The 15358-nt window shown below is 34.6% G+C and overlaps 1 protein-coding gene across 1 annotated transcript; it reads left to right on the top strand.

Annotated features, from left to right (window-relative positions):
• The first annotated feature begins 6200 nt into the window (after nt 1-6200).
• On the top strand, nt 6201-11128 carry LOC111986861 (WAT1-related protein At5g40230-like). Its single transcript, XM_065781000.1, has 5 exons — nt 6201-6577; nt 6663-6728; nt 6866-6979; nt 10116-10356; nt 10469-11128. Exons 1-5 carry the CDS (start codon nt 6387-6389, stop codon nt 10634-10636), a joined length of 780 nt encoding a protein of 259 aa, XP_065637072.1. The 5' UTR covers nt 6201-6386; the 3' UTR covers nt 10637-11128.
• The last annotated feature ends 4230 nt before the right edge of the window (nt 11129-15358 follow it).

Raw genomic sequence — 15358 nt, 5'->3', positions numbered from 1 at the left:
TTTCTATTCATTTTTCCTCTCTTTCTCCCTCAACCTCTAGCACCGGTTTCAACACATAGAGCCACACACACAGACCCATGATACACCAATCCACCTATCCAAACCCATCACCACACACATAGAGCCACACACACACACAAACACAAACCACCAAACCATCAATAGAGCCACACACACACAAACACAAACCATCAACTAAGCCACACACACACACCCACCATCAAACCAATCAGAGCCAGCAATAGCCACCACACCCGTCAGACCCACAACACCACCCTGATCCATCATCAACCACGGCACCGCCCCGATTTGCCACATCAAACCATGATCTCCACCAAACCATGAGACCCACGGAAGCTTGATTCAAGGGAAGAGAAAGAAAAAAAAGAAAGAAAGGGAAGAGAGATCAAAGAGAGACAAAGAGGGAAGAGACCCACGTCGCCGCGACCATCTGCCACACCGCGGCACCACCTACCCATGCCCAAGCCGCGGCACCACGCTGTATAATCTAGAGATGAGCACCGATCCACACACAGAGGGATGAGAGAGAAGGAGGGGTTGAATGAGAGAGAATCAAAGAAAATGCTACCGGTGAGAAAGAGAGAGGAGAGCTCTGTGAGAGAGATGAGTTGAAAGAGAAAAGTCAAAGAAGTGAAAAGAGGGAATAAAATATAATTATTTTGGTTTACAATACTGCTACAGTGCAATTCTAAAGGTACAATTGCACTGTAGTAGTATTGCAAAAAAATTTGCAATACTTGGGTTTAGCATTCCCTAATGCAGAGCACTTTGGGGCTTGAAATGCCAAATTCTCCTTACATTTGGCATTAGCATTCCTCAGTGCTGATGCTCTTATGTATATTAAGACCTACATATAATAGTTATTTTGTTGTATAATATTTATATTTTCCCACAATATTTTTGAATACTTTGAAACTTGATTTTCTTAATTCATATTTTATTTAAAAAAAAAAATTGTATAACACTATAAAACTATAACATATTATAATATTTACCGTTAAAAATAGATTTAATTTTTTAAATTGATTAAATGATTTTGAAATCTACAAATAAGAATTTAAAGCATAAAATATTTTTACATCCTAAAATTACATAAATTTAAGTAATCTTCCAAACACTTCCTCAACCACTCTATTCTCACAACTAAATATGGAGACCTCAATCGCAAACACCCAATTCATTATCTCAATGAAATTAAGGAAATTATTTGTAAGTATTAACATAAAAGGAACGTGATAAAACAAAGATAAATTGGCTAAAACACATCCATTTATCAAAATTTAATTGTTTTTAGGTGGGCTTCCATATCTAGGGATGGCAATGGGACGGGGCGGGGCGGGGCTGAAGGATGGGGTCTTCATCTTTGCCCCGTATGGTTTTGTCTTGCCCTATCCCCGCCCCACCCCGTGTGAAATGGAAAACTTTTTCACCCCATCCCTACCTTTTGGGGCCCGGCGAAGCCCTATCCCACCTCGTAAAACTTTACTTTTTGTTAATTTGCCCTACAACTAGTACAATTTTTTTTAATGAAACCTATTTCATTAATAAAAATATAATTGAAATTACAACTAAATTTATTCCATCAAATCAAATCAATTTTTAGAAAAAATTGAATAATATATCCAAGTGTTTAACAAGACAATCATAAAAATAATAAAATAAAAAAAAAATCTCATAGTATACCACATAACAAAATAAAGGCAAAGACCCACATTGGGTAGAATAAAATAAGCTAATATTGATATGGTTATTTAAATAGTAGGGTTTTAAGGTATGAAAAATTTATAATTATAACCCTTAGGAATGTGGGGTGGGGTAAGGACCCGGGGGGGGGGGGGGTCGGTCTAAAAAGTCTAAACTCATCCCCACCCCGCCCCGTGCTGCGGGGCTAAAATCCTGCCCCATCCTCGCCGCTGTGGAGTGGGGAAAACCCAAGCGGGGCGAAGTGGAGAGGGGCGGGTTATCCAGGGCGGGGAAAAATTGTCATCCTTATAATGGACCGTATCCTTTAAAAAAAAGGGAAAATACTTTGAAATCATCATCAATTTTTATTTTTATCACTACGGCTCATATTGCACAAAATAGCAGTAAAAAACCCTACAAATTATGAGTTCTAACACAAAATAAAATTAAAAAAAAAAAAAAAAAAAACTTCATAAATAATCAATTAAAATTTTTTTATTTTTTTTTTATTATTTTTTTTTTTAGTTCTAAAGTAAAATACATTTATGACATTCCCAAACCAAAATCTTAAACACCTAAAGACTCAAAGCGAATTAGAACATTTACAAAATTCACAACATCTAACTTCAACATCAAAAACCGTAAGTTACCGTCACTGAATAAAAAACACATGCCCCCTTCATTAGTCATAGCCTACTCATACATGTTAGGATTAAATGGTACCACAATGTTCAGTTATGTAGGTGTCATTGAAAGGTTGAAGCTAATTAACGTCATTTTTTTTTTCTTTTTCCCCTTGAATGTATTTGAGATGGAATGGCATGAAGGGTTGTGGATATGTGTATATAAATGAGTAAAAGTGAAAACGATGGATGGAAATGCAAAGAGTTTTTTGTGTGTGAGAGAGAGAAGAAGTTTTGAAACATTGAATCAAATTAAACAAATAGTAGTCTTAAAACATTGAATAAAAAATGTAACAAAAAGTAGTCTTGAAACATTGAACCAAAGGAAATAAAGAGCCCCTATTTTAAAATTTATTCTTATCTTTGATGTACCTTAAGAGTATTTCAATTCTCTTCATAGAAGGCGCCACATGGCAAAATCTCATGCTCTCCCACGTGAGATCTTTGCTTATATATATATATATATATATTAATTTAAACTTTCTGTCCTTATTAGTCTACATGTTGACAATTTTTTGAGTATGGGAAAAGGGAAATACTCGTTGCACACAGACTATTTTATACACAACCCAAAAAACAACTGAAATTGTGACTTTTATAGTCAAAATTTGACTTGAAAATCGTAACTTCAAGCCACGGTTTTAATTAGTTGTTTTCTAGTTTGAGTATAAAACAGTTATTGATGCTCGTTTTTTCAAATTTGTATCCAAAAGCTCATGAGGAGGAACGCCTAATAAAAAGTAAGGGCCAAAAGCCCATGAGGAAGAAAGCCCAATAACAAGCAAGGCCCAAAGGTCCACCAAGATAACCAAGAAACAAAAGCCTAGACTTACGCCTAGGCTGAGAAAGTGATCTACAGCAAAATACAAATCTGTTGCAATACAGGTTTTTTGCAAAATACATATCTTCTACAGAATGACTTCGGCAGATTAAGGCAAATTGGGTCTAATACCCTTTTGATCCAGTAAACATTATTTGGCCCTCAAAGGCCCAAATCTTTTTGTGTAAAAGGATAGAAGTGAAAACTAATATGAAGAAACATGATGAAATAAAACAAAAGCAGGAGTAGCAGCAGCAAACAACGCGTGAATGCGAAAGAAAACAAAATAAGAGAAAAGACAAAAGTGTCAAGGCAGGCGAGTAAGGTAAGGTTTGGGTTTTGCCCTTCTCCATCCTAGCCATGCAAAGGAGTAAGGCTTATGACCAATGTAGAGGGTGTGGTATCCCACCAAGACCACTTTTGAGAATATGCTTTGCTGCGAAAGCATCTTTACCAAAAATGGGAAGAAGGTAAGTGGGAGCCATCTAATGCATGCTAGAGAATGAAGACAAAGAGACTTAATGTGAGAGAGAGAGAGAGAGAGAGAGAGAGTGTGAAAGGCAAGGATGTTGTAGCCGGTTGGCCTTTACCCAAAAAGACAAAGAAGTCTGTCGCGGAACCAAGGTAGTGGGATTGAACCCATTGCTAGCAGCCAGAAAGTAGTGGAATTGAACCCACCTACACTCGGCCAGAACGGTGCGTTGTGGGTGTTGACTGAATGCCCATGACAGACTAAATGGTTAGTGAAAACAAGGGTAAAGAAGGAAAATCACCTAGGCTTGATGATCTTGGGTATAAAAGGAACAGTACCTATGAATGTGGGAACAACCACCACAACAACAACAACAACAACAATAAGGAGGGAGAACAACATCGAAACCAAGGAAAAAAATATGAAGGAAATCTGAATAATGAGTTGAAAGTGAAAAAAGAAAGAAAAGAGAAAGAACATGATATTTGAGAGAAGAGAGAAAGTAGATAATACACTGTAGAATTAGCATGCATCACTAGGAATCCTTTTCCTCCCTCAAAAAACACCAAAGCACACTCTTTGCAACCTCCAAAGGATGACTACTTTGACTCACGTTCCAAACCATATAACTTTAAAACCTTATTTGGTAATAAGGTTGTGTGGGTTTGGATTGAGATCTTTTTAGCCAACATCCTGCTGCAAATACTCTTTACCTATGATTATTTCTGCTGAAGCTTTCATTATTTCTTTGTTATTACGTGCATTGTTTTTAATATGAACTAATCATTGTTCTGCCATACGTATATATATACATTGTAGCTCATATTCTGCAGAGTATATTTTATATATTTATATGTGAATACGTATAAGTATATATACAAATATACGTATGTATATATATGAGAATATGCTAATCCATGTAAACTAACATTTTCTTGATGGGTATTTTCTTTGGGTTTTAGAGTTGTTTATGTGCCGGAAGTGGAGAAATATTTTTGCAGCAAAAAAATGAACGTCACTCACGTTGCAGAAAAATGCAAAAAAGCTTTACTACTCAGTAGAAAGTTAAGAAAAGTTAGCTCCGCGATAGAAACTGGAGAGATGTTCCTTCTGTGGTAGAAACATAGAATAAGCCTAGTTTGCAACATCGTTCCTTGAACTTTGGACTAAATGTTTGTGCACAAACTGGCAGCAGCAAAATGGACCTTGGAATCCATTCCGCAAGAGCGTCAGACCCAACTTGCTTCTTAGAAAAAGCCTAGACTAAACATTGTCTAATAACATCAAAACATATGTCTAGGGTACAAGAAGTGTAAAAAACACCATCAACAACAGTTTTGTGAGCAATAGACATAGCCCATGGAAAATTATAGAAGACTCCCAAGTATCGTAAATAAGTACTCTCTCCTCTTATATAAATAGGTCTTATCATGTATTTAATTATAATTAGTTTGTTTTTTTATGAAAGAAAATGGGTAGGGCATGTATTTGAAACTATCAACATTTTCTTATTTCTAGACTAAGATTTGGACTTCCTAATTCCAAATCGGTCTAGAAGGTTGACAATTCCTAAAATTGATTACAAATTAGTTGTCATTAACCACTAACTCTGTTGACCTTTTGCACCAATCCAGCACAAGGTAAAATTTAGATAGACTATTTGGTATAAATTAAAATCAAATCAGGAAATATTAAAAATGAAAAGTTAATGGATGCCCTAAGAGCATTGGTTTAAGAAATATTTTAAAAAAAATTTTATGAGAAAAGAAAAAAGAATTGACTTTTTTGACACATATTTATATTTCTTATTAAAATAGTATAAAAAATTTCCTAAGATAATCTCTTAAAAAATGCCCTAAGGAAACTGTTAAGACTTCTTTTTTTTTTTTTTAGAAATAAACACACACACACACACAAGGGAGAGGGAACTGTTAAGACTTAAGAGGCCCTTTATTAAAATTGTGTTTGAACCATATTTGACCTTGATTTCATAAACAATTTGTAATAGGTGAATATTCTAAGGCTTTCTTACATATGTAGCCCGGTAATTTCGATTTACCCTAAATAACACACAATTTAGCCAAATAATTATTAAAGTTTTTAAAATAAAAATGATTAACTTAGAATGTCTTTCCGTTGCTCAAAAAGAGGGAGATTACATTAGCGTGAGATGGGTCCTGGGCCTTTTTTCGTTTTTACTTAGCTGGGTTCTTAGACGAAGGCATTTCATACAGTGAAGTCTTAGGCTTGGGCTCACCGATCGGCCCGAAGCAAAGTGAAGTTTTGGATCTGAAGTACATTAGGCTTTCAGTCTGAACTTGGGCATTGGCCCTTAAATCTCTTTATTTTTAAATTAGGGTCTCACTCTCACTAGTCTCCAATCTCTATAAAGTATTTAACAATCACGTCTTTTTTGAGAATCCTATAAACAATCACAGGGTTAAAGAAAAGCTAAAATATTTCACGAAAGCATAAGCATAAGTAGATAGTATTAAATAAATGACCATCGCCAACCAATCAATTATGCATGTCTTCCACCCAAAATAAAACAATTGATTATGTCAATGTCTAGCTATTCATTAAAGCAAAACCAATGATATATGTTTCGTGGAGAATTATATAGTAATTAACCATTAATTGGGAGATATTCTTGTTTACTCTATTCAAGATACATAGAAATCATTGAGAGAGAGAGAGAGAGAGAGAGATGGCAATGAGCTATTGGTACAAGAATGTTCTGCCATTTTCAGCCATGGTTGCAGTAGAATGCTCTAACGTCGGCATATACATCGTATTTAAAGCAGCCACTTTGAAAGGGTTGAGCTACTACGTCTTTGTTTTCTATTCCTTTGCCATTGCTACTCTTGTTCTTCTTCCCTTGGTTTTCATCTTTCCCAGGTATTTTCTCTTAACCTCCTTTTCTATATCATACCCAATGAAACTAAAATAAAATTTTTGACAAATGGCTATTTGATACACGTAGAACAACAGGGCTTCCTACATTCAAGTTGTCTCTCCTCTATAGAATTTTCCTACTTGGAGTGATTGGGTACGTACGAGAATATTACCCAAAATGCTTTTGCAATTTAATTTTCCTTTTTATATATTTTGCTGAATTTTTGCAATTTGATTTTAATCAATTGGGATTTGGACATGATATAAGATTTATGTTGGGCCAGAAAGCAGGTTTGTAGATCAGTTATGTGGGTTTATAGGTATGGAATGCAGTTCTCCGACTCTTGCATCAGCGGTCAGCAACCTCACACCAGCTTTTACCTTCATACTTGCAGTCATTTTCAGGTTTCGTTCCTTTCTAATCCTTTTTTTATTATTCACAAATAATTATAGTAGTAAGTTGTTGTTGATATTTTACAAGGACTTGTCACAAACATCACTTTATTTCTTTCTTATCTATTATTTACTTTAGTAACATTACCATCTTGATAGTTGTGGATAAATTTATGAAAAAAAAGTTAGTATGTATACTTAGTGGCTTTGGTCTCAAACATTACAAAGATACCGACAACGTGGCTTTCTCAAGATATTTTATTTAATTTTTCATTCTATCTATTTTTGTAACGACTTCGTTATCAGTTTTTAGGAAAGATTACATCTAATTAAGTTAAAAATTGTAATTATAAAACTAGAGTTAGGAAAGTTTTTATTGATCAAATTTAAGGTTAATATTTTACCATAAGTTTTATTATATTAAACTTACAAATATGTTTCACTAATCGTAAATAAGTAATTCAAAAATTTATTCATTAGGTTATTGAAACTCGGTCCTAAAAAAAAAGTTATTGAAACTCACCAATCACATTCATTATCACATCAATTTGTAAACTAAATGTAGTAAAACATGTAAATTTCAGCTTTTTTTCTTCTTATGTAGTTGTATCATGTGTATATATATATATATATATATTTCAGTCAGTTCCATATAACTTTATTAATTAAGCTAATTGTACCTTGCAACATATTTAACACTTAAAAACCATCATTCATCGTCCACCCTTCCTCCCTACCACCTAGTGATGATGTGGGATTCGTGTTGATCACCCGCATTTACCTAATTTAAACAAAGATTAAAAAGGGATAAAAATTGTTTAATCATCATGTTTTTGAACGATGACCAATATCTCTTGCCTAAGAAAGAAAAGAGAAGTAAAATCATATATTTGCTAGTTTTTTCTCGTATTTGGGCAATGTAGATGATTAATTAAATGTCGGTTTATGTTACAAATTAAGAATTACAAAATGGAGAAAGGTCATAAAAAGATATTGATGGTGCAAGAAGTCAAACTTTTTGAGAAATCTAATAGTCACCCCAATTGATCTAATAATCAAATTAATGATCAATTGAACTAATTTAATAAATAAGAGTTTACCGAACACAATGATTAGTAACTAGGAGTGTGCAACTGTGCATCAAATCAACCAATCCGACAAAACCGACCCAACCCAATTCAACCTAACATCTGGGGTTGGATTTCGTGAGTTTGATAGGTTAAGTTAGGTTGGGTTTAGGTTAATAGGCTTTTCAACCCATTTGATTAAACCCAATCCACCATATATATAAGTTTATTTTATTACCCTTATTTTATTTTTTTATTTTTTTTTGTATTTTAAGAATTGGCTTTCATAAATTTGGAAATTTGCAATATAATTTAGGCATATTTTTTTAATAATTTATTTAAAAGATAATTATATAGTTAGTCCAACTTTTTATGAGGCGTGAAAGATAATTATATAGTTTCCACATATTTGATGGGTTGAAAAAATCATCCAACCAAACCCATTCACACCCTAGAAGTAATCATATAAGAATATACCACAATCTAAAGATTGAAAAATAAAAGCAAAAAATCAACATAAAGACTCGTGACAAAGTGGAAAACATTTGATGAACTTTTCAAAAAAAAAAAAAAAAATCACTCCGATGATAACCACCCCAATAAAAACGCAACTTAAGAAAACGGTCCATATATATATATGCAAACATCTCTATTTAATATTACAAAACCTTTGCATTTAAACTCAACTTAAGCAAACGATCCATTTGCCTCCCACAAATCCAGAATTTTGGATGTTTTCAATGGAACCTTCACCATGAATGAACTCATTTGCACAAATTTGAAACTTTGGTACGATAGTAAACTCATTGGCAAGAGTTAAAAGCATCTCCCAGAGACATTCCAAACACAAATGTCTCTAATTTAGATAGAAAACCAACATAATGTTGCTCCAACAACCTCTTTAAAAAGCAAAAAAAATTTTGCTCATGAACATTCACTTTCTTGGTTTTGAAGAGTACTGTTCATTAGCAAAAGCATTAAACTGGAATAAAATATTTCACACAACTGATTAAAATATGCAAAATTATCTCAACGGCTATTAACTGAACTGAAATCCTCTCTCCCTCAAATGAATCTAAATAGAAATATGCAATCAAAATACAACACAATTTTGTTCTCAAAAAACCAATTAAATCAAAACAACAAAAGAAGAACAGAAAAGAGGGACAAAGAAGCCAATCTAATCCAAGCCGGGCCTCAATGATTCATTATTTTCAAGGAAAAATACAAAATACAACAGTATAATATTTCTCTCTCAAAACAACATACCAAACTCTAATCTGACACAACAGTATTTATATCCCACATAGAGGATCAACAACGCCCAAGTCGAAGCTCCATGAACTAAGCCTCAAAAAACCTCTCATTAAAAACAATAACACTTTTATATTGGGTCAAGTTATATAATCTGAATCAAACACTAACTCTACTCCACATAAACCTATAGTAAATGAGTATACTCAAGCAAGCCTTCTTCAACTTGAGATTTTCAAGTAGCTCCAATTCAACACTTTACCGAAGAAAAAATACAATAATTACAACCCTCATTGACACACATTTGGTAGATAAATTCGACAACGCAAATCCAAATCCTAACATTTTTTTATTGTCCTGCTTGGTATGTTATTTTGAGTCTTTATTTATCTATTTTTGGTTTGTGATAAAATTTAAACTTCCTTAGGCATCTTTTCCTTATGAATACGAGACTATCTAATTAAATGCAACACAATGGTTATAACACATCTTTTATAAATTTAGTCTATATTTTGTAAATTTGATATTTTTCCTTTTCCTAAGGCACTTTAATACTGATTTGATTTTTCTTGCACATCCATGTAGTAATTTCTTAAAAGTGATGTTATATTCACAACAATTTCACAACGAATTCTAGGTGACAAATTGTTAATGGTAAGTAAAATAGTGATGTCAATAAGGGACCCAAATTTCTACTAGTAATTTGTTATATTGAAAATTGTTGTGAACGTAGTATAACTCATTTCTTAATCACCAAGTAGAATACAGTTAATGTTAACTGCTATCACTAAATTTGATTCTTTCCTCTTTTTTGGGTGCTTAAAAAGGATGGAAGTTCTAGCTATGAGAAGCTCAATCACCCAGGCTAAAATCATGGGAACAATAGTATCAATATCAGGTGCATTGATAGTAGTTTTCTTCAAGGGCCCTGCAATCATATCGATCGCATCTCAAGCACCACCCCTTACACATCATCTTCCATTGGGCTCATCCCAAACGAAATGGGTCATAGGTGGCCTATTACTTGCAACTGATTATCTTCTGACTTCAATGTGGTACATTGTTCAGGTACTTTATTTAGGACATTCTTTAAAATCTCAGTATTTTAGCATGACTTTTGGCAAACTCAACGAAAGAAACAAATGTATAAGCTAAATTTAAATTTTGTGGCATTTTACAGGCCCAAGTTATGAAGATATATCCAGCAGAGTTCACTCTGGTCTTTCTGTACTTCTTGTTTGCAACAATTATATCTGCACCAGTATGTTTAATAGCAGAAGGGAACTTAAGTGCTTTTAGACTAAGGCCAAATATAGCACTAGCCGTTATAGTATACTCGGTAAGATAAGTGGACTACAAAAGGATAATCTGGCTACTGATAATGTCTAACTTTCATTCTCTCATATACCAGGGAATTGGTTTATCATTAAGTGTTGGAAATAAAGGAGAGATAATACCTGAATTTTCCTTGGAAATTTACACAATTTGATTTTACCAAGAGAGGTGGCAGAGATGAGGCGTGGACCAAGTCACTGTCTTGAGACAAATCGTGCCGTCTATGGTATATCCGATGTAGTTAGACAAATAGTTTCTGCACGTTGCCCCCAGGATACAACAGCCCAGCCACTTTTTGCTGATTATCCTTGCGAGCCTACACTGCTCGTAGGATATAAGCTCTCTATAGTACTTTCTTTTCCCAGAAAAGTTTGTAAAGATAGAATATTTTTGTGAGTTGTAAAAAGTAATAGATGGTAAGTGTTTAGGACAATAAAAACTATTTTTTTGAAAAATTTTCAGTTTTGTAATTCAAGAATAATGTGTCTCTTCTACTTTATTTCTTTCCATATATATATATATATAGCCGGACCTTTAACTTCTCTTTAGCCAAAAAAAATCAAAAAGACTTGATATCAATTAAATGGTCATAAAGATATTGAAATCAATGTCATGAATACATATATTAAATATATATATATATATGTATATAAACCGGTCAACTTTTTGCCAAAGTGTACGTTGAGGACTAGAAGGAAAGAATCATGATGCTATGCATTTAATGTCCCATAGTTAACGTGGCTAACCTTTATTAGAATGCCTTTTTGAAAGTTCCAGAATATATATATATTACAAAAAATTGCTAGCTGTTTTGACCACTTTCCATTAAATTAAATGGTAAATATTTGTGTATATATGGTAACGTAAAATAATTCAACAATAGCTGTACATTTAAGTGCTAAAATATCTTTCATATATGACTTTATTATGTCATATTTGAATAAGAACGTTTGACTACAAAACCTTTAGAATGGAAAGTATATATTTGTAATAAAACCAAATATGCTGGCAATTATGGCATTAATATTACATTAATGTTCATAAATTTCCTGATTAAAACTATTGACAAAAGCTATTCAAATTTGAATTAAATTTAAATTTCAAAATTTAGTATTCAACGTATTTGACATTAAGGGATAATTGATACACATAAATGAGTATCAAAATAAATATAATATTTTTTATTAAAATATCCAACATTAAGCACTGTTGTTCACACATGGGGCTTGCACTTGAGGGGGCCAGTGTATGTATCAATCTTCAAGCCATTGTCAATAGCCATTGCAGCTGCTATGAGTTTCATATTCCTTGGTGATGCTCTCTATCTTGGGAGGTATACAATTCTCTCTCACTCAAGCAAGTGAATGTGCATGCACGAAAAATACACACACGACATTTCCCCCCCTTTTGAACACTAGAACACTCAAATATTTTGGAAGCACTAAAAAATAACTTAATCTATTTTTTTGGCTTTCTACCAGTGAGTAGATTATATGGATATTTATAGGCTAAAGTAGTTCTATCTAGAACCTCCATACTTAATTGGTACATGCATACATTCACTCCCAACACTCATGCAAGAACTACATTAATTTCATACATTAACAATACTAATTAAGTACATTTCTCAATAAATGTGTTCATATTTAAAAATCACGTTTGTTCTTCCAACAAACAATTAGATTTCTAATCAAGAAGAATGATATCAGCTAGTACTTCTGTTAGTTTCCTTGGATTTATATCTTTTCACGATTCATTGGCCATCTTTTCTTACTAATTTTGCGGCATCATTGGAGCAATTATATTATCAATTGGGTTTTATGCTGTCATATGGGCAAAAGCCAAAGAAGATTTGAGTGAGGACTATTGCTGTGACAGCCCAGGATCTTCATCTCATGGTAAGACCCCTTTGTTGGATAGTAGTAGCCTGCAATCTTCAAACAATGGCACTGCTGCACAGACCAAATTAAGGTGCTTTGGTTCCATTTTCACATGTACTGGCTCGCTAGACTTTCATTTCTTCTCTGAGGTCATCAGAGCTCCCCCTAAATTATTTTCAGATTTGTTGTGCCGCTATACTAAAGAGAAACGCAAACCTCTGCAAAAGGGTCAACAATTTGACAGGATACAAGCAAACTCCTAAAATTGTTCTATCCATAAAGGTGTTCTGTACGCATGGAAATCAAGGATCTATTAATTTTCCTGTAAATGTGTATAATAATGTTAGATAAAATTATCCTTAAAATGACCCTGCTGTCATGCAAACGATTCCCCCCCCCCCCCAACTACAAAAAAGGGGTTTATAGCCGCGTTTAAAAAACGCAGCTATAGCCCAAAAAAAACGCGGCTATAGCCTATAGCAGCGTTTTTAATAGCCGCGTTTTTAAACGCGGCTTAAGTACCGCAGCAACAGAACTATGGCCGCGTTTTTGAAAAACGCGGCCATAGGTTATCCCTATAGCCGCGTTTCATGAAAACGCGGCCATAGGTAAGACCTGAAGCCGCGTTTTCCCCCTGTAAAGATCTAATTTGGGGCTAGTCCTATAGCCGCGTTTTTTAAAAACGCGGCTATAGGTCATGCTTGAGCCGCGTTTATAAACGCGCTACGACTACTCAAGCTTGAGCCGCGTTTTGAAACGCGGCTACGGCCACGTACCTGTAGCCGCGCTTTTCAAAACGCGGCTATAGGTTCCCCCCCCCCTCCCCTGCAACATCACAACTTCCTGCCATATATACACATACAACTTCCTGCATATATACACATACAAGTTCCCAACACTCCCTGCCATATATACACATACAACTTCCTGTTACATCCCAACATCACAAGTTCCATAAACTACTCCCATAGGACACAAACTTGCCAAGGGATAATATGAAAGTTTATATACATCACAAAAAATATACCAAGGCAGCAAGAAGCTTATAGTAATTAGTAATTAGTAATATACCAACATTCAATTCCAATTTTATTTTAATCGTTTGGCCTAAGTAATTAGTAATTACAGCTCCAATTTTGAGAAAAGTTCAAGTAATCTATGAGTGACCTCTACACTAATCCATGCAAGCATTCAGGAATTGTCAATTTTTCGAGAATCCATTTAAACCAGGATCAGAGTCCGGACTTTGATTTAGAGGTCCAAAACTTAAATCAAAATTTTTTATCATTAAAGAACAATCAATACACAAAATTTTAAAACAAAATTAAGACATGAAAAGTAAAACTAGCATCCATTATTAACAAAATAACAGAGGAACGCAACAATCCAAATATATGTACCAGTCATGCAATCCCCATCTAAAAAACCAAGCTCCAAAAGGTAGCGGATGACTCCAGGCGTTCCTCCAATCTATCAAAACAATCATTAATGGGTTCATCAAGTTGAAACGGTGATAAACAAAGTAAAGGAAACAATATAAAAATTTCCATATCCAAAAAAAGAAGGTTAAAACTTACGGAACAGCTAGCATTCAATCCTTAGTAAATTAATAAATACGAAATTACATTACAAGCATAAAAAATGTATCCACAATGCAAATGCACGGGTAAAAAGAAAGGGGAGGCTAGAAAAAAATAAACCATGATTATGAGCACTACAAAAAACATGAGATATGTATATAGTGGGGAAAGGGGAGGTTAGGTTTCAAGACGAACACAAAGCACCATTAAAGCTGCCATTACAATTGGACTATATCACTTTAAGCAACTTTTTGAGAAACATTTGAACTATTATCAACACCACCACCACCACCACCATCATCATCAACAACACAACCTCCACCCAAACCCAGCACCCCACCACTGCTGCACCACCTAAATCAACCCAACAAATCACAACAAACCCATACCAAAATCACTGAAATCAACTGAGCAAATTACCAACATAATCCCAAAACCACCACCAATCCAAACACAACACAACCACCGGGACCAAAAGCCATCACTACATGAATCAAAACCCACTATAATCTCCAAGAATAAAACCCATAGAAAAAACTCATACCAAAACCCATCCAAGAATCAAACCATAGAAAAGAAATGACAATAGATCAAACCCACTGAAATCTCTACCACCAATCTCCACCGCAGACCCACTGCCAGCAAGCCAAACGACCGATCTCAACCCTCAAAAACTCCATTTAAACCCAAAATCAAAAATCAAAACCCTAAACCTAAAATCGAAACCCTAAACCAAAAACGGGAACCCTAAAACACAAATCAAAACAAACAATTTTAAAAACTTACTGTTAGTCTTGAAAGGGTCAAAGTTTTTGTAAGAACTTCTCCTCAGTTCTCGATTTTGGAAGAGAATCGATCGATGAGAAGTGATTGGAGAGGAGGGAAGAGCGGAGGGAGCTAGGAAGGGGATTCGGAGAGGGTGGAAGTGAGGGAAGGAGGGGATGATCGAGAGGCAGCTTGAGATCGTTGATAGTGGTCTGAGAGTGTTTTGTGGAGTTAGGGTTTTTTTCAATTGCTTGGAGTTAGAGGGAGCTCTAACCATAACCTGAGCTGCGTTTGGTAAACGCAGCTCCGGACATATTTGCAAAAGAAAAAAAAAAAAAAACCAAAAAACGCAGCCTCACCCTGAAAAAACGCGGCTCTAGGGAGGGCTATAGCCGGGTTTAGTAAACACGGCTCAAAGGCTAACCTGGAGCCGCGTTTTCCAAAAACGCGGCTTGAAGTCTAGCCTGGAGCCGCGTTTTTTAAAAACTCGGCTGAAACTCCATCCTTTAG

This window comes from Quercus suber, unplaced genomic scaffold (genome assembly GCF_002906115.3).
Source record: "Quercus suber isolate HL8 unplaced genomic scaffold, Cork oak 2.0 scaffold_253, whole genome shotgun sequence".
NCBI classification, from domain to species: Eukaryota; Viridiplantae; Streptophyta; class Magnoliopsida; order Fagales; family Fagaceae; genus Quercus; species Quercus suber.
The sequence above is the reverse complement of the archived record's forward strand: the minus strand, read 5'-3'. Positions and strand labels throughout refer to the sequence as shown.